Raw genomic sequence first — 21,438 nt, 5'->3', positions numbered from 1 at the left:
AAGACACAGCACACTTCCCTTTCATCTAAGTGGTAATCCCCTCAGGCAACTGTAGTGTCCAACCTCCTGATGATCTGCTTGCCACCTTCCCAGTTGCCCCCCTCATCTTTCAGCTGTCGGCACCACTCAAGCAGCCCAACAGCATTCTGACCATTTAAATTGTAGGTTTGGTAGCAGCTCCTCAGGAAACACCTGTTTGGTAAACTGGAGCAGAAAGTTTTGCCTGACACTGCCAGGAACTGCATTGTTTGTTTGTTTGCTCGAGACAACTTTGCTTCACAACAGCATGGTGGATTCTAGCATTGTTAGAAGAGAGGTTCTGCCTCCACTCCAGATAAGCCTCCTGCACTTTATGCAAGAAAAGCTGAGTGTGCTGATGGATTATAGCACCTCACATTCCATTTACATTCTCGGTATGAGCACTCCAGTTATTTTTACAACAGTAGCTGGTAAAGTTAGAGCCTGTGTGAAACAGGGAGAAATGAGAAATTTATTATATTTCAGTACCACAAAATTGCATTTTCCTTGTAGAGCTACTCTGACTCAGAAAAAAAAATGAAAACAAAAAACAACAACACCCCAGCAGCTGATCTCCAGAGGTCCTAATATGCTCACCAAAGTTCATACCCCTGTCCCTAACAATATGTATTCCATCAGAGCTTAGCTTGTCTGGGGATGGGAAGAAGGGATCTGTTTTTTTCATTTTGATGAGGCTAGCACTTCTCAAAGTTCACCTATGAATAATGTTGGCAGGGAGACGTGCATTTAGCTGATTCAGAAGACACATTTGTGTCAAAATCCATCTCTCCTGATTTTCACTGAAGTGCTTCAATATGCTGTGGTACTTCACAAGATTGAAATAAATGCACTTCATAGCTCTCATCTCCCCCAACTCCCACCTTCCATACAGCTACATTTCCATAATTTATTTCCCTCCCCCCCCCCCGTCAGAAATATCTGGGGATGCTTTTGTTTTCCTTCACACAAGACCTGGGGAAAGCAGCCTCTCCCCTTCACACAACAGCAGCTCCAGGGCCTTCCAGGTTTCCCAGCAGAAGGGAGTGGTGCCAAGACACTGTCTCCTTGCAAGAATTATGGGGTTTTTTTCCCCCTACTCCCTTGAATGGAAACATGTCACATGAGTTGCTCTGATTTAAGGCTCATCTAGGCTTTTGAATAAATAAATAAATAGATGTTTTCTCTCATCTGCAATGGACATCATGGCTACATTTTAATTATCACAGAGGATACTTAAGTCCTTCAAAAAATCCTGCAAATGAGAGACTAATCACCTTCAGGAATACCACTGAAATTGTGGCTCCAGCTGTTTTAACTTCCTACACAACCCCTTGGAGGAGTGATTAAAGCCAAAGCCTGAGCGATTTAGATGCAAGGCTTAAAAGTGTTCCCTCCCCCAGCTGCCATCCTAGCAAACGTTATTTTTCTTGCAGCAAAGGCAGCAGAAGAGCTGCATGACCATCCCTTAGCCACTCTGGCTCAGAGTCCTGATGTGATGCAAACCAGTGATCAGTGGATTTGCAAGCTGTTGGTGGTGACTGAAATGTAGGTGGGTTTTCTTCTCCCACCTATGGGAGAGGGGCAAAGGTAGTGGCAAGCAGCCAGGAGGTGCTGAAGGGAAGTCTGCCACAGGTTCTGGTGAAACCTTAGGTGGAAAGCACCTAAGGGAAACCATTCTTCTTTCTAGCCCATGTGCTACACAAAGGGACCTCTGAAAAGGGTGACTATCAGGGACAAAAGCATCCTTTAACCTTCAGGTTCTTATCAGCTACCAACATGGCTGTCAATGCGCTGGACCAAATTTCCTCCACTCACATGGCATTTCATACTGACCTCTTGAACTCATACTATATAATGGTCATGAAATTAATACTTCTTATTAAAGGAAGTGAAGGATACAAGTGGAATAAGATTCTTCTAGTATAAAAAAAGAGAAGTATGTTATATTTTTCCATATATATAAGCCTTATGTACAGCACGGAAATGTTATAATGATCACAGGATGTCAGGGGTTGGAAGGGACCTCTGGAGATCTTTGAGTCCACCCCCTCTGCCAGAGCAGGACCATAGAATCTAGCAGAGGTCACAAAGGAACACATCCAGATGGGTCTGGAAATTCTCCAGAGAAGGAGACTCCACTGTCTCTCTGGGGCAGCCTGTTCCAGTGCTCTGTGACCCTTACAGTAAGGAAGTTCTTCCTCACGTTGAGGTGCAACCTACTGTGCTGTAGTTTATATCCACTGCCCCTTGTCCTATCACAGGGTGCAACTGAGCAGAGCCTGTCCCCTCCCTCTTGACACCCAGCCCTCAGATATTTATAAACATTTATTAAATACCCTCTCAGTCTTCTCTTCTCCAGACTGAACAGCCCCAGGGCTCTCAGCCTCTTCTCATAAGGTAGTGCTCCAGTTCCTTAATCATTCTCATAGCCCTCCATTGGACTCTCTCCAGCAGATCCCTGTCCCTCTTGAGCTAAGGGAGCCCAGAACTGGATGCAATTTTCCAAGTGAGGCCTCACTAGGGCAGAGTAGAGGGGGAGGAGAACCTCCCTTGATCTGCAGGACATGCTCCTCTTAATGCACCCCAGGATACCATTGGCCTTTTTGGCCACAAAGGCACATTGCTGTCCCTTGATATATGACAAAGGGACAAAGCTCCTGATAGCAAAGGACAGAAGTTTATGTTAACTGAACAGATTCCTCAGATTACTTACAAATGAACCAGTTCCACCTGGTGTGAAGAATCCTCCAATACTGTATCATGCTAGGAAAGATTCCTTGTGCCCCTGGGATGGAACCTGAACATGTAGGAAAGCATGGTAATGAGTATAAGGGGACAAACAAGCAAGAGAAAAAGAACAGAGGCATTTCCCAACACTTGCTCTTTTGTATTTAAACTAAATTTGAATTTTACTTTCATAAAAGTGTGGACCAAACTATGTTTTATCTTGGCTTTCTGTGACCTTGTCACAGCAGCATGGCTGGGCTTTGCCCATGAGCTGTGTTCAGTCAGTGTAGGATGTAACAAGTACCTGGGAGCCTGGAGGATGAAATGCCTAATTAATCTTGCCAGTTCAAGCATTTCAAATACTTACTAGAGTTGCTAAACTCTTATTCAACTTAAACTTCAAGAGAATGACTATTAGCTTTCCACACAAAACACCAGTGTTGTAGGGTTACACATGCACTGTGTAGAAAACCAGTCCCCAACCTGCTCTCTGCATGTCTGAGCTGCTCCCAACCTGAGATACAATCTGTTGTGCTGATCCAAGAGAAGTAGTGTGCCCTAATCACAACTTAATTTCCTAGAAAAATGTGAAGGTTGGGGTATTTCCCCATGCAACATCACCCAGGCCCATTGGGAGGTTCTTCTTCCCCTCTACTCTGCCCTGGTGAGACCGCACCTGGAATGCTGTGTCTGGTTTTGGGCTGCCCAGTGCAAGAGAGAGGGATCTGCTGGAGAGAGTCCAATGGAGAGCCATGAGGATGATTAAGGGACTTGAGCACCTCTCCTATGAAGAGAGACTGAGAGACCTGGGGCTGTTTAGTCTTGAGAAGACAGAGAGGGGATCTGATCAATGTCTATCAATAGCTGAGGGGTGGGTGGGGACCAAGCTCTTTTGGGTGGTGCACAGTAATAAGACAAGGAACAATGGAGATAAACTTGAATATAGAAGATTTCACCTCAACATGAGGAGAAACTTCTTTATAGTCAGGGTGACAGAGCACTGGAACAGGCTGCCCAGAGAGGTTGTGGACTCTCCTCTGGAGACTTTCAGAACTCACCTGGATGCATTCCTTTGTGGACTACCCTAGGTGATCCTGCTTTTGGCAGGGGGTTTGGACTTGATGATCTCTTGAGGTCCCTTCCAATCTCTAATGTTCTGTGATTCTGTGAAAACCATAAGCTTATTGTCAGTGCTAGCTTCAAAACAACCACACAAAAAGCTGCTGATGAACCTGAGGTTTCTTTGGTCCTGCAAAGAATTTAAAGCAGAAGAAGGTTCTAGGGAGAGGAAAGAAGTGACAAAATGGGGGCAGCTCATCAGCTGCAAGAGCTCTAGCTGAGGATGCTTGAGTGACCCTGTGATAAGCCTGATTTCCTGGATACAAAGGAGGAAGTGGACACAGGGAGGAGAGGATCAGGGGCTAGTCCCTGTCCCTCTTTCAGTGTCCCAAGGAAACACAAGGAAAACTTTCACTGGAGCTCAGTATCATGCCTCATTGTTTCCCCTTCCAGCAAAAAATTTATCATGTCATCAAAATGATTTGTGCTATACAGCCCTCAACATTTGGATCTGGTAAAATACTCCAAACATCACAGTGGTGATTTGATCTAAAGTAACATGAAACAGAAACCCCCCCTCATGAATCAGTTCATTTTTCTCTATCCAGAGCCCCTTTTCTCATTGCTCTGATTTGCCCAGAGCAAGTAGCACACATGCAGAGGTGTATGGTCTTGTCACTGGACCCCTCGTGGCAGGTATCAGCTTTGTAAGATGACCTTCACCACCCAGCATAGCTGCCCTGTGCAAAACTGTTGCATCACATACTGCCCCTCACTAAAACCACCTGGGACTGCAGCTATTCATGGGCTTTCCACTGAAATGCTGGAGAAGAATGAAATTCAACTCTGGCAGAGGGTCTCTCTCTCTCTCAGCATTAGTCCTTCCCAGTTTGTGGCTTCCTGTTCTCTCTTTTTTCCTTCTCTGTGGGGGAAAGATAGCCCCAACAGCTTATACAGAAGTTTAGCTGTTGAGTAAAATTTCACAGCTTGCTACAGGTTCCACAGAATGACTCAAAGAGCCTATTAATTTGTTTCTCAGATTTTGTAAGTTTAAGAAGGAAATGTCTAGCAACTTCTGCAGTCCTTCTACAGAGCCCTGATGGTTATCTTCCTCCCAGAGGCAAGTCTTCCTGTTCCCCTCCTTGGCTAGCAACCCACCACCTCCTCCATCTTAATTTAGAATTTACTTCTGACAGAGAAAAATGAGATGCACCACAGATTCCTCAAGGGGCTGTAGGCTGGTCAGCATGAACAGTGGCACAGACTGAAATCTCCAGTGCCCAAGTAGAGTGCAGAATGAGCTCTATGTAGAATAGGATAGAGATGTGCTCCCTCCTTGCACAGATCCCCTGGACCTCTCAGTCTCCTTTGTTCAAGCTCAGGGCCAGCATGGTGTTATTTTTGCTCAGGCTCCCCTTTCAAAACTAAACTAAGTAAACACTAAAGGTTCATCCAGTTTTGGAATTAACATAATTTAGTTGGGGGGAAGAGGGGTGTGTGTGTATGTGTGTGTGTAGGAATTCAGCCTGCAAGTTTCTGAAAAGCATTGATTAAATATAAATTGCTCAATAATGATTTGTTGCCGTCTCTTGACAAAGATGATCTGGGGTCCTTGCAGCTTCCACTTGAAATTCATTCCTATTGTAGCTGAACTTAGGGGAACTGACAGAGGAAAGATATTAATATATCTTGGGGCTGAGAGAGAGCAGTTTTTCAAGTGAGACAGAAGCAATGAGTGTTTTGAACACCTCATACTTCACTGAAATCCAATTTTCTGTCACGGGTTTCACACTGAAGCAAGAATGCACTTGGAAGTCAGAGCCTGGGATGCTAAGTGGCATCTATAAACTGCACAGGAGATAAATGTTTTCTGTGCCTTTGTTGCTTGCAAATGTACCCTTTGGTCTGCAGCAGGAGCAAGCATTAGCTGTTGGTGCAAGGCTTTGTGCTCAGAGGGATCTGCAGAGAACCCAAATTGCAGCTTGCAGTTCCCTGTGAAGGCTGAAGAAAATGGCTGTGTATTCCCCTGCTCCAGCAGCTCAGTAATAATGTATGCCTCCAAACATTTTGAGAAGGTAGGGCATCTCTGCTGAGAAAACATCTCAAGAAGGCAGGCTCAGCCTTTAGCTCTGGTCAGCAAATGTTTGCATTTATTCCTGGGAGACTCCTCTGTGCCATGTCTGCTTGCAAGCTCCAGCTGACCCTGAGAGAGACAGGCAGCAGTGGGAGCCAAGGGGTGGATGGAAGGAACCCACACTGATGCATTACAGACTTGAACTGTTTGGGATGAGACAGCAAACTGCAATCTTTTGACCAAAATTGTCTTGGCAAAGAACATGATGATAATAACAGCCCCCTTAAAAGGATAAAGGCAAATCCCAGCACTGGGGTTGGTGAGACCTCCAAATTCTTTGCGGCTTAATGACAGCAAATCAGTCAAGCAGGAGGGTACTTCCCTAAGGGCTATGTGATGAACATGACAGCCTTGCAACCCAGCAAACCTACAGCTCTGTATTATTTCCTGGCAAGAAGACTCTCACCCCTGCTTCTCAAATCTGACACCCTGAAAGCATTAGTGGATGGAGTCCCATTGCTCTCCCATTGAGGGCAGTTCCTTGAGGCAGAGGTCTCTGCTTCTTGGACTGAAATATTTCATTAGTTTCAGCTGAACTAGATATAGCTAAGTCCTCGGATTGTGTCCAGGAGAAGGAATATGCATTTTACCTCCTGCCCAATTCACCAGTATAAACAAATTAGAGATACACTTTAAGCATGTCATAAACCACTCCTGGCTTAAATTTATGCAGTCTTAATAGCACTGCATTTAGAATAAACTCCCAAGTGAGATAAACACAGTTAGAAAAGAAGACTTTTTGCTCTCCTGGAGACAAACTGTATTCTTTTGTCACTGCTAAATAATGAGAACATTAGTACAAAACATCAGGAAATATTTAATAGGACATAAGCAAGGGATTTAGTAGAAAGAATACTTAATGGCAAAATTTTTTTTGAGGGAAAAGAACCTGGGAGAAGCTACGCTATGCCAGAGACCAGCGCAGAGCCCTGCTTGTCACTTCTGCATCTCCACTCAGGGAAAAGAAACCACATAAGAGCACAAAAGCCTGTTTCTGAAAATAAGGTCAGTGACCTGAATGCAGGAGCTGCTGGAGCTTGAAGCTTTGTTTTATTAATCAGTTTTCATGCATTTAGTTGAGGATTAGCATAGGCTGCCAGCTTTATCAGCATTAATTTAGAGTACCTTGAGGTATTGAGGACAGAGCCGTCTGCTGCTGCTCATAATGTCACTGCATCACTCCCACCCTCCCACTCCCCTCCTGCTAAGGATTAAGAAACCATTAGGCCACAACAAACACTCCAGATACACACTGCTCCTTGCAGCTTTGCAGGGAAAGGCAAATGCACCAAACCCAGCACTTGCAGGTTACTCTGCAGCCAGAGGACAGCTGGGGCTGTGGTAGCAGGGCCAAGCAGCAAGTCCTATGCATGTATGCTACTGTAGTCATGTCAGCCCCAAAGCAAAACAGAGCCTTCACAAGAGAGCCCTCAAAGCTCATTATTGGAAGCATCATGTCTTTAAACTACAAAGCTAAAAAATAACTGAGAAAAATGAGAGAGGTGTCTTTCAGGCTGTGGTACACAGACCCATCATCTGCCAGTGCAGCTCACTCCCCCACACCTCACCCACCTTCTGGCTACTAACTACCTCTTGCCAAAGCAAGTCCAGGAAGTCTGAAGGGGTACTCACTCACCTTCTGTCCCCTTGGTACCTCCAATGTTTTTTTGCTTGTTTGCTTGTAGTTTTGTTTTGTTTTGCCACAGAGAAGGTTTCTCTGCTGCAGCAAGCTGCAAAAACCATCTCAGGAACAGAAAACACCGTGGGACAGTTTGCCTACTGCCTGAAATAGTCAGATGCAGCTGACAACATAGCAATTAATGCCTCCCTAGTTGAGTAATTAATGATTCTCTACTTCAGAAGGACACCTGGGCACAGATCTGCTAGAAGAGCTTCATCTGAATCCAATTTGGCCTGTATCAACAACCACCACACTCATTTGCAACCAGCTCCTCTTGGCTAAATCCAGGCAGCAGGTCAGACATGAGCAAAAAGTCTGCAGGAACCTTCTGGCAGCATTCAAGCAGCTTATATATCTATGTAGTGTAGCTACCTAGTCTCAATCTAAAGCACCTGTCTCCCCTTGGGCTTGTTGCATCTGCCAGAAATACAGTCAGATGTCTTCAAGAAGCAGCAGAAGGGATAATTTGGGCTCTGAGGGTGACTGAGCACCCTGGAAGAGCAACTGTACTCTTGTTTTTCTCTGTAGTAAGCTCTGTGTTTCCTCCAGGATGCAATTGTAAGGTAAGAACAATATGTCCAGAGATAGGTGCACCACCCACGCAGCAACGGTGACACTACCACAAAATAAAAGACAAATGTCTTTAAAAAGTTGGGAGAAGGAGGAGGTAACTTGAAAGTTGCTATGGTTTGCCAAAATCAAGTTTCTTTAGACACAAGCCCTACTTGTTCAAGGAGGGTTTTTTTGCCAACACTGAAGCAGTCTCCCACAAGTTACTTCGGCCCTAGCACATTTCTCAGCTGCAAACCACAGTCCCACAGACATCAGTTTCATCTTGTACATGCACATAGCTTGGCATTTCCCATAGAAGCTGTTCCCCACTGACTCCTGCCAGAGACTAGAGCCTTCTCAGAGCCTCTTACCATGCCTCATTTACAACCAGCTGACCACTCTGCACAGCAACTGTTCCTACTTCTCCTTTGGGAGGAAAGAGCTTCAAAAGGACTTACCTGATCCCCTGTGCTAGCAGGTCAGAGATGGCAGTCACAGTGTGTGAGCTACAGCAGCCTCTTCAGCCAGCACCACAGCAGCTGCATAAAAATGTGAGATGAAGCACAGAATCACAGAATGCACTGGGTTGGAAGGGGCCTCTAGAAATTATTTAGTCCAATCCCACCGCAGTAAGCAGGGACATCTTGAACTACATCATGTTGCTCAGAGTCCCAATCAAGCCTGACCGTGAGTGTCTCCAAGGATGTGGCCTCCATCATCCTCATAGTAAAGAACTTCTTTTCCTAATGTCCAATCAAAATCTACCCTTCTGTAGTTTAAAACCATTACCCCTTTTCCTGCTGCTACATGCATTTATAAAAAGTCCTCCCCATTCCCCCCCTGACTTTCCTGCAGGCTCCCTTCAGGTACTGGAAAGCTGCTATAAGGTCTCCCTGAGGTCTTCTCTTGTCCAGGCTGAACAACCCAAACTCTATCAGCTTGTGTTCATAGGAGAGGTGCTCCAGCACTCCAATCATTTTTGTGGCCCTCCTCTGGACCTTCTCCACCAAGTTCACGTCTTTCTTATGTTGAGAGCCCCAGATCTAAGCTATCATGAAGCTATGAACCAGGAATTTTCCCATGCTGGTGTATCTTCTTGGCTGGTAATGCTCAAGGCCAACATGTCTGGGCTGCCTGTTTCTCAGGGACTTCTTATGATAGGGTGTCAGGTGTTTGTGCCATGTTTTGGCATGTCTCAGTCAGAGAAAAGGCTTCTGGAGCCATGATTGTGACTTTGTACTGATCTTACAACTCGGGGAAGGCATTTACTGATTTTTACTGTTTAAGACAAAAGCCCCCTCGACATAATTATTCATGACCTATGGCAAGAATATATTATGCAGTCTTGGTCAGACTGGTTCCTAGCAGGATGGTGCTGCTACTGACAGGAATGAAGCAGCAGCTACTTAATATGTTTATCAGTGTTTTCTACAGGCAGGTGGGATTGTTAGACATCTGCCTTCATCAGTGCTTGAGTAACAGAAGATGCTTTGCAGAGCAACACTAAAGTTCTCCAGGAGCAGCTATTTCAGAAGTATGCACAGCACTGAAGCACAAGGGCTACCTCCAAACCCTCAGACCACAGAAACTACTCATGGTCCTGAAAAACAGCTGGCCAACAAATCAGGTACTTTGTAGGGCTGGGACCTAAGTTAATGCAGCTTCTGATGTGAAGCTGGCTCCACTCTGTCTGGCTCAGGACATGGGCAGAGAGGCAGTGGCCTGTGTGCCCACACCTAACTACATCCTCAAGCCCTGGGAGGGGCACTGTTGACTTAGAGCAGTGACAGTGCCCTGTGCTCAGCAGCAAATAAAGCCTGCTCAGGGATAAACTTCCCATTAATTGTTTCTTTGTAGTCCTATCTGGGGAGGCTGCCATGAAATCCAGCAAGAGAGTAAGACAATTGCTCTCATGCCACCTTGCATGACTCACCAGAGAGACAGGAGCACAGCGGTAAGGAGAAGATAATTACTCTTTTGTGAGTATGTGCCTGGTTTCAGTTTGTTTAAGTGTCTAGTTCTTGCCCATTGTATTCAATCTTATTTTTATCAGAGTCTTAAAACTGGTGCAGCATGGAGAACTGTGTACCTCAATGGGAGATTTCATAACACAATGAAACACAACCATAAATGGTAGAAGCACAGGTTGCTCCCTGGCATTTACATAAGAGTGCTCTTCTCTTGCCTCATTAATTTTGTAAGCATTTGGGTTTGCTAGAAATCAGTGTAATTTATAATAAACCAGCAAAGCAAGCCAGCTGAAATGCATACATCCAAAGCCACTCTTCTACACTGCATGTTGCCACAGACAGAAAACTGGTAGCTTGAAGGAGGAAGAGCTGAGGCTGATGAGGCTGTGCTGTTTCACTGACAAACATCTCACTGGACACATACCAAGGGGACTTCTGGGCAGGGATACATAAAACAGAGGGGCTGCAGCAATGACATAGGGATGCTGTGGGCAGGAGCACCACCATGTACAGTCTGAGGTGCATGCCAACCTGTGGCTCCAGACATCGAATAGTGGTGTTCAATGACCTGTCTCTGCTACATTTTCTTCTTTCTGTACTTCCTCCCCTCCACCCTTGTTCAAGTGGTTCAAATCTGAGAAAAGGAAAAGCCCAGGCTATTTTGTTTTGCAGGCCATATTCCTATGGGATGCTGCTCCTTAAAGAGCACAGCTGCATTGCTGTGAGGCAAACAAGCCCGCCCACGAGGGCTGGAGTTTGTTCTCTATGGGTGGCCAGATTACATTCACCAAAATCCACCCCAAAATCACCCTTCCCCTCCCAGATCAATCACTAACAGGCATGTAGTACTTCCACACTCTCCACTTGCTTGTCTGCATAAACACCAGAATATTTTCCTCTCTGCCATATGCGTTTTTAAGCAGATGCATATCATTGCTCTTTTAGAAAACATCCCTTAGCAATGCAGAGAGACTACTTTACTTTTTAGTGCAAGACAAATACATCATCAAGTGTGATCCACAGGCTTCTCTCCTTGGCCTACCAAGCAGCACATTTCAAGTCTTTGCAGATTTGTTTTCCTATTTCCTTTGTCAAAACAAGTCAATAGAATCAGTACCTATTGACAAAGTCCTTCCAGCCCACTGTCCACTATTCCTCTGGGAAGGACAATAATGAATGCTAGGGAAGAACCTAAAGGAAATAAGAAAGAACATACCTCTAAGTAATCCTACCTGTTCAGCTTCCTTATGTGGGGATTGCCACTCACATGACTGTTTGCTTCCAATGGGCACTTGATACAATATTCCTTCTGAGCAAAAAGAGTAGATTCTGGAAAGAAAAATGTTCAGCCTTCTGAAACACAGACTGTTTTTGGTTTGTTTTGTTTTCTCTCTTTTAACAAAGAGTTCAGCTAGAAGAGTGTTTAGATTTTGTAGCTAAAGGACACAGATGGGCTCATCTGTACCACAGAAGTAATGGGTAGTGATGAGAGGATCTGCAGAGAACTGATGGGCATCACGAATCAGTTGGCTCTGCACTACTCTCTGGGAAAACCTAATTCCCTCATTTCTAAAAGCAAGAAGGGATAAAAATGTCCTAATTGCCTTGGAAGGGCATCAGAAAGCTTAATGAAATAATGATTGTCAAGCACTGGAGGGTCCTTGGGTGTTGTGAGTGTTTTTGTGGCATTACTCTGCCCAGCGCTGGTCTTTCATAAAACTGCAGAAATAAAGAGCCAGATTCAGAAGTTATTACTTCCACAAACAGTGGGTTCCTGAACTTGCAGGCTGCAGCACAAAAGCAGCACACACCCCCTCCCCACAAGCCTGATTGTTTGAGCCTGCTCTGAAGTAGTTAATATTTGCTAGGGTTGAAATGATCAGACACGTTTCACCTCGAGCTATTTACAACCCCGATTTGCAGAGCAAATGAAAGGGAGGTACTAGAAAACACATTAGAGTTCTTCCTGTGATCTTGTGATTCTTTCCCTTAACATTTTTGCACAGTTTCAAGCCAATGATTAACTTTCCATTAGCAAAATAGGGACCATAAACAACCAGTGGAACTTGCTAGGCGTGCTCTTGAAATAACGGTTTGGGCTGGGCTGGCTTCTGCGCCGCCCTGGCACTAATGCCCAGTGGGAGAGCAGCAGCTATAAAGCGCAGTTAAAAGCCAGGAGAAACTTCAGCTCAAGAGAGCATAAAGAGTGAGTTTCGTCCTCCACAGTACCTGATCAACCAGATTAGGCAAGGCTGGAGTCAGCTGCCAGGGCATGAGCCAGCCTGACAGTGGTCAGCCTCCCTGAAGTGCAAGGAGCTCCGATTATGTCTCTCAGCGTCTCTCAAGCTGAGCAAGAGCAAGAAGCCTCAGGTGGAAGTGAAGGCAGTTTTGCAAAACAACATCTTCAACCTAACAAAGAAAACACCCAAAATTAAATAAGAAAAGAAGCAAACAAACTAACAAACACACACACACCCCACCACCCCCAACCCCACCCCGAACCCTACTCTACAAGGTTTGCAGCGTTTGTTTTCCTCCAGAGAGCACACCACTGGGCAGCATTCCTGTTGGAGTCAAATGTTTCAGTGTCAGCACACTTTCACTCTGCAGAAAGGGGAAAAAAACAAAAGGGGGAAAAAAAAAAGAGTAAGTAACTGCCCTTTTTTACAGAAAAATCACAGAAACATTCAGGTTGGAGGAAACCCTCAGGATCACCCAGTCCAACCCAGAACCCTACTCTACAAGGTTCACCCCTAACCCATATCCCCAAACACCACATCCAAACAACCTTTAAACATAACCAGGGTTGGTGACTCAACCACCTCCCTTGGCAGCACATTCCAATGCCTGACCTCTCTTTCCCTGAAAAAAAATTTCCTAATGTCCAGTCTAAACCTACCCAGTTACAGCTTGAGGCCATTTCCTCTTGTTCTACCACTAATTACCTGGGAGAAGAGACCAGCACCAACCACTTCACAACATCCCTTCAGGTAGTTGTAGAGAGCCATGAGGTCTCCCCTCAGCCTCCTCTTTTTCAAACTAAACAGCCCCAGCTCCTTCAGTTGTTTCTTATAAGATTTATTCTCCAGGCCCTTCCCCAGCTCCGTTGCTCTCCTCTGCACTCACTCCAGCACCTCCACATCTCTCCTGTACTGAGGTGCCCCAAACTGAACACAATACTCGAGGTGTGGCCTCACCACCAAGTACAAGGGCACAATCACCTCCCTACTCCTGCTGTACGCAGCGTTTCTGTGGTGGTGACTGTGGCTGCCCACCATATGTGGGAGCAGGAGGAGGACTGTGGTGGGGGCAGGACACCAAGCCAGCACTTTGGCATGGCAGTGAGGCTGATGGCAGGAGTCAGCAGTGTGCAGAGTCAGTGGTCACTTGCGTGGGTTGCATCCTCTGTTGATGCTGATCGCAGTGGCCTTAACAGCCCCTGGGATTGTGAGCAACATGGATGAACGACATGGGCAGCACGTCACGCACATGCTGTGGTTTGGTGACCAACTGACCTCAGCTTTCAGCAGCTGCTAAAAATATGTGCAGCTTTGGCATGTATGGCAAAACTCAATCTTTTTCCACTGGTGTTCAGCCACACCGCTGCTCAGCTTCCATATTGGGGCCCTGGGTACAACGGGTGGCACTTGAAGTAAAATTGCTCACAGGAGCAAATGCTAGTAGGTGAGGATAAGGATGGCAGAATCTGGTTCTTAACAGTCTAGATAAAGACTGTAAGGAGCCTAAAGAGAAGCCTAATTCAGATGCCTCGGTATGCAGCCTTTTCCATTACACCCACAAACCACCCACAACCTCCTAATTGCTATTCTTTAGAACCACCCTGCAGCATTTTCTGGTTTCCAATATACAGCAGTGCTGTAGGCTTAGCTGCTGGATTTGTGCATGCACATGCAAAAATATCTAATGGAGAGCTTGATCAGACAGCAGGATCTTTTCTCAAATGACACATTTGAGTATTAAAGGAAATGTATTCTGTTATCCCGCTAGCATGGAATAATGACACTGTAGCTTTTCCTTCCCAGCTTCGCACCCCGCCCCCCCCCCCCCCCCCCCTTGACTTCGAGTCTTCAAAGCAGAAACAATCCCTGGCTTGTAGGCTGCAGCAGCCCACAGGAGCTTTTAGAATAGTGTCAGAAACCCACAAACCCGTGCTGTTAATTGGGGACTGGATCGCTGGTGACACTTTGGAGAGCCAGGCTGTCATTCCAAAGCAGCAAGGTACTCCACAGGTGCCAGAGTCTGACATTTCATAGCAGAGAGAAGAGGGTACTGCACCGCTGAGAGATGTTAGTGCAGCAGCTTTGTCAAGTGGACTACATTCAGGGAGATCAAATCCATCTTCCTGCAGGTCCGTGCCCATAATCGCTGTCCCTCTGTGCCTCTGAAGAGCCACGCAGCCAGCATAGCAGGTTGCTTCCATGCTGCCCTTGTAAGATTGCACGCTGCTAATCAACTCCCCAGCTTGGCACTACGGCCCAGATTGTCCGGTTGCCTTACCTCTAAAATGGACAAGACCAAAGGAAAACAAGTTGAGGCTGATCTTCATGCCACTCTGCTAATTTCTGTTTTGTTTCTTGGGCAACTGGGTTGCTGTTTTAATTAAAACCTCAATTTAAGGCACAGGAGGGAAGGAGATTGAGGAGAAAAAAAAAATACCACCAAATGAATTTTCTTTACTTTCTCACTGTTGTGTGTGGTTTAAGAACAAAATCTTCCCAGAGAGATGCTATAACCATAAATAAATGCAAAAGGAAAAAGGAAAAGGCCTGCTTCTGTGAACAGCTCTTGGCTGTAATTGAAAAGATTCCAGTGTTCTTTTGTCTTTCTGTTCATTTCAGACCTCCATGTTACCTGTTGTAACCACAATACACACACACACACTGGCAATGCCTTTTCCTTCACAAGCTGTAAAGCTTTAAAGCCTCCGGAGACATCAGAGGTAAGGAAGTATTGCTGGTCCTTTTTTCCAGGCAGAGGAACACCTTCTGACAGCCTTGGCCTCTCTCTCCTGATGCTGCCTTCTTCAGCAGTTGGTATTTGTAGGAATTCATGTTCTCTCCTGTATTCACTGTCCTGAGCAGTCACCACAAGCCATTGGCACTGCCCCCCAGGTAAGGTCTCATGCCACAATAACACCTCTCTAAGTGTGATGCACACCTGCCCCCAACACATGAACCATCACAGTTAGCCTTTCCTGCCACTGCTTTCTTATGGGTGATACACTTCAAGAAATGCCTGCCATATCTTATATAGCAACCACTCCTTTTCTGCAGTGCCTTGGTGCTGTAGAGCACAGAGCAGCCAGCTGCCCCACAGTTTATTTATCTGTTGTCTTTGCTCGGGGTGTATCAGATTATTTTGTGGGGAAAAAAGTGCAGTTCGGTGACTGCAAATTGGCTTAGGGAATTGGCTCATGCTGTCATGTTAGAAATGATCTTAGAGTTGTAACTCCACATTTATTAGCCTTTTCAGCAAAGGAAACTGGGAACACAAAATGCAGCTTGTACTAATCTAATACAAACTCATCCAAACAGGAGTATAAGCAGGTCCTCAGCTTCAGCTACCTCTCAAACAAAGCTCCCCCCACGGCTGCCCCCCACATTGCCGCTTCCTTGCTCTTCTCCAGTGAAAGCCACCCCATTGCAGGAGAAAATCCAGCCATTCCCTTGTGGAGAGTTTTCCCAGTGTGAATCACTCCTGCATGGATAATTCAGTCACTTGCCTTGCTAATAATTCCATAAGATATCTCAGAGGCCAGCCACAAGCTGATGTCTCTGCAAAGTGAGAATTGTCTGAGGCTCACAGAAAGGTGCTGTGCTCTCCTAGCAACCAAAGTTGTAAAATAATGCCATCATATCCAAAATAATGTGATAAAAGATTATATGATGCTTGCATTGAGTTGTCATGGCAACTGAAAGAAGCTTAAAGGCGTGTAGCCGCTATTTCAAACAAATAGCCCTAATTGTATGCAAAAGTCACATTTCTAATTAATCCCACTCAATCATCTCCATTCATTCATGCTTGCTTACAGAGCTGTGGTTTGGTCTTCTTTTCATGCCCTTTACCCAGCTCCTGCCTGACCTAGTTTTGATTGTGTTTTCAACTTTCTTTTCTCTGACTCTGCTGATGTAAAATTGTTGTTTCACCCCTGCATGTTTGCGTCAACAGAGATTTGCATTTCAATGCATCATCTGTAACCTGGTCTTATTTCATTTTCCTTTTTAAACAACCTTGTTGCTTGGAGAAACGTTGTCCAAAGGTGGAAGGATTTACTTAACCTCTTCCCCTGCATACATCTTGATGAATAACCGCACTCCCAAGAGATGAGAACACCTGAACAAAGCCTGAGCGATGATGATGATGATGGTGGTGCATTAGCTCAGCCACACTGGCAGTAGGCAGGAAAAGAAAGCCACCCTCGGGAGGGCACACTGTGGGCAGATGCTGCAGCCCCATCTGTGCTGGCCAAATCCAGCACCCTCTCACTGATATCAGCTTACACCTACACCTACCAAAATAGGGGCCAGTTTCTCAAGAAAATCACTTATCTTGCTCCCAAAACTCCTAATTCTCATCACAAGACACTGAAAAAAAACAACCCAAAACATTTTCCACATCTTTTGATTTCTCCCTTTTGAGATTGAATAAAACTCTAATTTCCATAGAGTGCCATCCTGAAATCAGCCTATCTCCTGTAATAGTCCCAGTGGGCTTATGTGGGGAACTAATTGTTTTCTGGATCAGAGTTTCATTCTCTGGCTCATTCCTGAGCTGTGATTTCTTAAAGCAGTTCAAAAAGATGCAACATTTAAATGGGTAACTCTGTTAAAATTGAAGGGCTTGTGTGTTCTCTAAATTCCCTCTTTCTCACCCCTGCTGCACATGGGGACAGTGATGACTGCTGAGGCTCGGTCTATCACTGCAATGGGGCTGTGGGTAAGAGGGTATAACTCACCCTGCAAAGCCCACTGTGAGCTGTAGTCTCCAGCAGATGAAAACCCTGAAGCAGCATGGCAGGAGGCAGCTTCATGGCCACAAGAGAAGCAGTGCTTTCCAGCCCCCCCAGGGCCTGATGCAGAGTAAGATGATTAATAGTCTTTTCCCTCTGGTTTTCCATTACCTGCCTCCACGCTGACAGCACAACCCACACCCCAGGAGCCTCCCCATGCACTTAGGGTTGTTTTACCTGCTACCCACTCAACTGAAGCAGCACTAACGTGCCAGTGAAAGCCTTGCCACACTCAATACTCACAGTGAAAAAAACCCTCAACAAAACAGCAGTCAAGAGCACAGAAAAAGGGCACGGGGATGATGAATGACCTCAGCTGCCTCTACACATGTGTATCCTGGAGCAGGAACAGAGAAGTACCAGTGGCCTGGCCACCACTGTGCCCACCCAGGAGGAGAGCCCAGCTGCACAGCCTAGATATAACCTGCTCTCTGCAGGACGCTTCTGGCAGCACCCATTTTCCCTGTTTGGTGAAATATGTGGGGCAAACATTGTGCATGTTATGGAAGAGCTCCAGGTCCTTCCCCATTCAATTATAGGGTCAGCCCAAAACAGAGATAAGTGATCCCAGAAAGCATTGTGTTGAAACCAGCCACCAGCAATGGGCTGAGCCTAAAAGCATCCAAGGCATTTGCAATGGAAGCCATTCACACTACTGTGTTTTAGCCATTCAGGTGTCTATTTCTAGGCTGCAGAAAATTCCTCAGAGGGCATATGCAAAGCAACAGGGGAACAAACCTTTTGAAAACAGAATTTATCCAACTTTTACTCCTTCTTTTATGCACAATGGTGAAAACTGTTAACATCGTTTCTTTGAAGGTACAAATAGCTCTTTGGGTGACTAAAAATGCTTTTGTGAGAGAGTTAGTACCATAAGGGATTCTTAAAATAGTGCACTCCATCACCAAATTACCCCAGCAGCATGTGCAACGCTCCTAACATTTACCCATAACCTGCCAGCTTCCAGTGCAACCTGGGGACCAGGAAAATTGGTTTAATTTGTCTCTGATACTGTATTAAGACCCAAGGAAATGCCTGAGTGGGTGACATTGTGTGCACTGTACGTTTCACACTGACCACATCATCCTTTGCACTGTGGAAGCACAGAAGCAGGCTGCAGTAACCCCAGGATGCAATAACTTTCCTCCATCTGAGTAGGTTGTGGGTTTAAGACTAGGTGTCTTAACCATAGATTACAGTCATAGAATCATAGCATGGCCTAGGTCAGAAGAGACCTCCAAAGCTCATCCAGGGACATTCCCAAATAGAATAGAATAGAACAGAAGAATAGAATAGAATAGACCAGACCAGATCAGGTTGGAAGAGACCTTTGAGATCATGGAGTCCAACCTATCATCCAACACCACCTGATCAACTAAACCATGGCACCAAGCACCCCATCAAGTCTCTTCCTAAACACCTCCAGTGAGGGTGACTCCACCACCTCCTCAGGCAGCACATTCCAATGGCTAATCACTCTTTCTATGAAGAATTTCTTCCTAACATCCAGCCTAAACCTCCCCTGGCACAGCTTGAGACTGTGTCCTCTTGTTCTGGTGCTGGTTGCCTGGGAGAAGAGACCAACCCCCATCTGGCTACAACCTCCCTTCAGGTAGTTGCAGAGAGCAATAAGGTCTGCCTTGAGCCTCCTCTTCTCCAGGCTAAGCAACCCCAGCTCCCTCAGCATCTCCTCATAAGGCTTGTGTTCCAAACCTCTCCCCATCTTTGTTGCCCTTCTCTGGGCACCTTCCAGCAAGTCAACATCCTTCCTAAACTGCGGGGCCCAGAACTGGACACAGGACTCAAGGTGCTGAGTACAGGGGCCGAGTGACCTCCCTGCTCCTCCTGGCCACAGATCCAATCTAAATCTGCTCTGCTCCAGTTTGAAGCCATTGTCCCTTGTCCTGCCACTGCAGGCCTTTGTAAACAGTCTCTCTCCATCCTTCCTGTAGGCTCCCTTCAGGCACTGGAAGGCAGCTATTAGGTCTCTGCAGAGCCTCCTCTTCTCCAGGCTGAACACCCCCAGCTCCCTCAGCCTGTCCTCATAGCAGAGATGCTCCAACCCCCTGATCATTTTCATAGCCCTCCTCTTGACCCTCTCCATCAGGTCCATCAGTCCTCCAGGTACAAGATAGTCCAGGGCTAGGACACCAGAAAGTGTCATCTATGTTATTTCATTCCCATCAGCCTGCATCCTTTTTATAAAGGGACGTTTCTGTTTGTTCTGTTTTCTCTCTCTCTCCCTCTCCTTGTTCCCAGCATGTCAGGCCATTATCTCTGGGTATTCTGGGGGAGGCTTTCCGCCTCACATGGCCTGGCTAATTTTTGCTATGCAATTTTGGCCTAGTGTGGGAGGAAAGCAGGGAGGCCTGGGGGTGGGGAAGCATCCAGGCTTGGGTTTTGGGCTTGGGGCGGGGAATGGTTTGGAAGGTGTTAGCCTAGTGAAGTGAGGTTTTGGTAAGCCCAGGTTGGAGAGCTGGCCCAAGGCTGCCTATGAATTTGTGCATTTTGCATTAAAAAAGAATAATACATATATATATATTTGTGAGTAGTATTTCCATTTAAATTTCCAATTCTGTGGAGTGTTTTTATTTCACTCCTTTGGGGAGGGGTAAAATAGCTTCTGTCCTCTCAACCTAAGACAGAGTCTGCTCTATGAACAGGTGAATGGAGCAAAACCCCGTGATGGTAGTGAGACACTGGAACAGGTTGCCCAGGGAGGTAGTAGAAGCCTCATCCCTGGAGGTTCCTAAGGCCAGGCTGGATGTGGCTGTGAGCAACCTGATCTAGTGTGAGGTGTCCCTGCCCATGGCAGGGGGGTTGGAACTGGCTGATCCTTGAGGTCCCTTCCAACCCTGACAATTCTATGATTCTATCTCACTAGATTCAACAGGAGCAGCTGGAGCACTATGCTGACAGACAGGAAGTATATCACAAGGCAGGTGTTGCATTGCTTGGCACAGGTCTATGTTTTAAACCCAAAGACTGGGAGCTCCAATTCCCTCAGCACATGATGATGGACAGTTACAGCACATGCAGCACATGATGTTTACTTATTTTACCTCTTGTTGGAGTGGCTCTAAACAGGATGTACGATGAGTGGAGGATTATGACCATTTCATCTTGCCCCATTGTGCTTCCTCAAAGGGAAGAACTTTTGTAGATTACATAAACCATGTAATTTCTTCCTACAACTAGAAGTATTCACTGGGAAGCCAACATGTCCTTTTACCCTCCTGTTGCTCTCACTCCTCCTTCTGTTTTCACAGCGTCACCTTTGACTGATTTCCCTTCCATGCCACTGAAGTCCCTAGAAATTAAATATATCCCTATATGCTTTACTCAGCATACCCAGAAACTTTGCTCTCTCATTGTCACAGGGCACAGAGATCCCTGGTAGTCAACTATTCCAGGTTTTAGAGTGGGGGATGTGGAAAGTAACCATAAAAGGTATTTAGGAGTTTCTCACTGAGACTCACTTTGATGGGGCCATCACAAACTAGCTGGAGGGGCTCAGCTGTGGGTGGAAGAAGGAGATTTGAGATTGTGAGAGATCATAGAAGAAGCCCTGTCTTCTGTAGTCACTCACACAAGCTGGGTGAACAGATGGATGGATGGGGAGGGATGGAGGGTCTCAGTGCAAAGAGGTCTGGAGTCAGCTATGTAGAGTGGCAGCCATGGCCCATAAAATTCCCCTTGAAATTGGGCCACTTGGCATCTCCCAGCAGAAATACAGATCATTCGTTTAGGGGATGCTTTGGAAAAGCAACACGCAAGATGGCAGGTCTCATGTCAGAGAAGATTTTGGGCTTTTGAGGAAGGAAAAGACTTTCAGACTAAGAGACACAGCACCTGGGACTCGGAGATTTGGAAAGAAAGGTCAATGAGACCAGCTGAGCTGGGAGACCAGGGCAATACAAACTTCTGAGCTGTGAAAATGGTGATGGCAAGTGAACCACCCAGAGAAAACAAAGCTTCCCAGAGGAGGGGCAACGCAGTGCAAAGGAAGTATTTTTCCACTGATCTCTTAGCCAGCATGGCTCCCTCACATTTCTATTACAGAAGGACTTACACAATCATAGAATCATTTTGACTGCAAAAGACCTTTAAGATCATCAAGCCTAACCACTCTCTAGCTGCCAGGTCTGGTGCTAACCATGTCCGTTAGTAGTCAAAGAACTCTACAACAGGAGAAAGTAAATTAATAACTAATATTTAATGAAATACAAATACAAAGGCTTTTCATACATAAATATGCTTTTTTATA

General features: G+C 45.8%; 1 protein-coding gene across 1 annotated transcript in view; it reads right to left on the bottom strand.

The window, feature by feature from the left end:
* LOC104305247 (alcohol dehydrogenase 1) overlaps positions 1-14,522 on the bottom strand; it is a 387,682-nt gene extending 373,160 nt beyond the window's left edge. The window contains exon 1 of the mRNA XM_054173041.1: positions 14,309-14,522. Within this exon, the coding sequence (XP_054029016.1) occupies positions 14,309-14,522 (214 nt within the window). The remainder of the gene's footprint in view (positions 1-14,308) is intronic.
* Between the last annotated feature and the right edge of the window lie 6,916 nt (positions 14,523-21,438).

This window comes from Dryobates pubescens, chromosome 1 (assembly GCF_014839835.1).
Source record: "Dryobates pubescens isolate bDryPub1 chromosome 1, bDryPub1.pri, whole genome shotgun sequence".
NCBI classification, from domain to species: domain Eukaryota; kingdom Metazoa; phylum Chordata; class Aves; order Piciformes; family Picidae; genus Dryobates; species Dryobates pubescens.
This window is presented reverse-complemented; position numbering and strand designations above follow the sequence as displayed.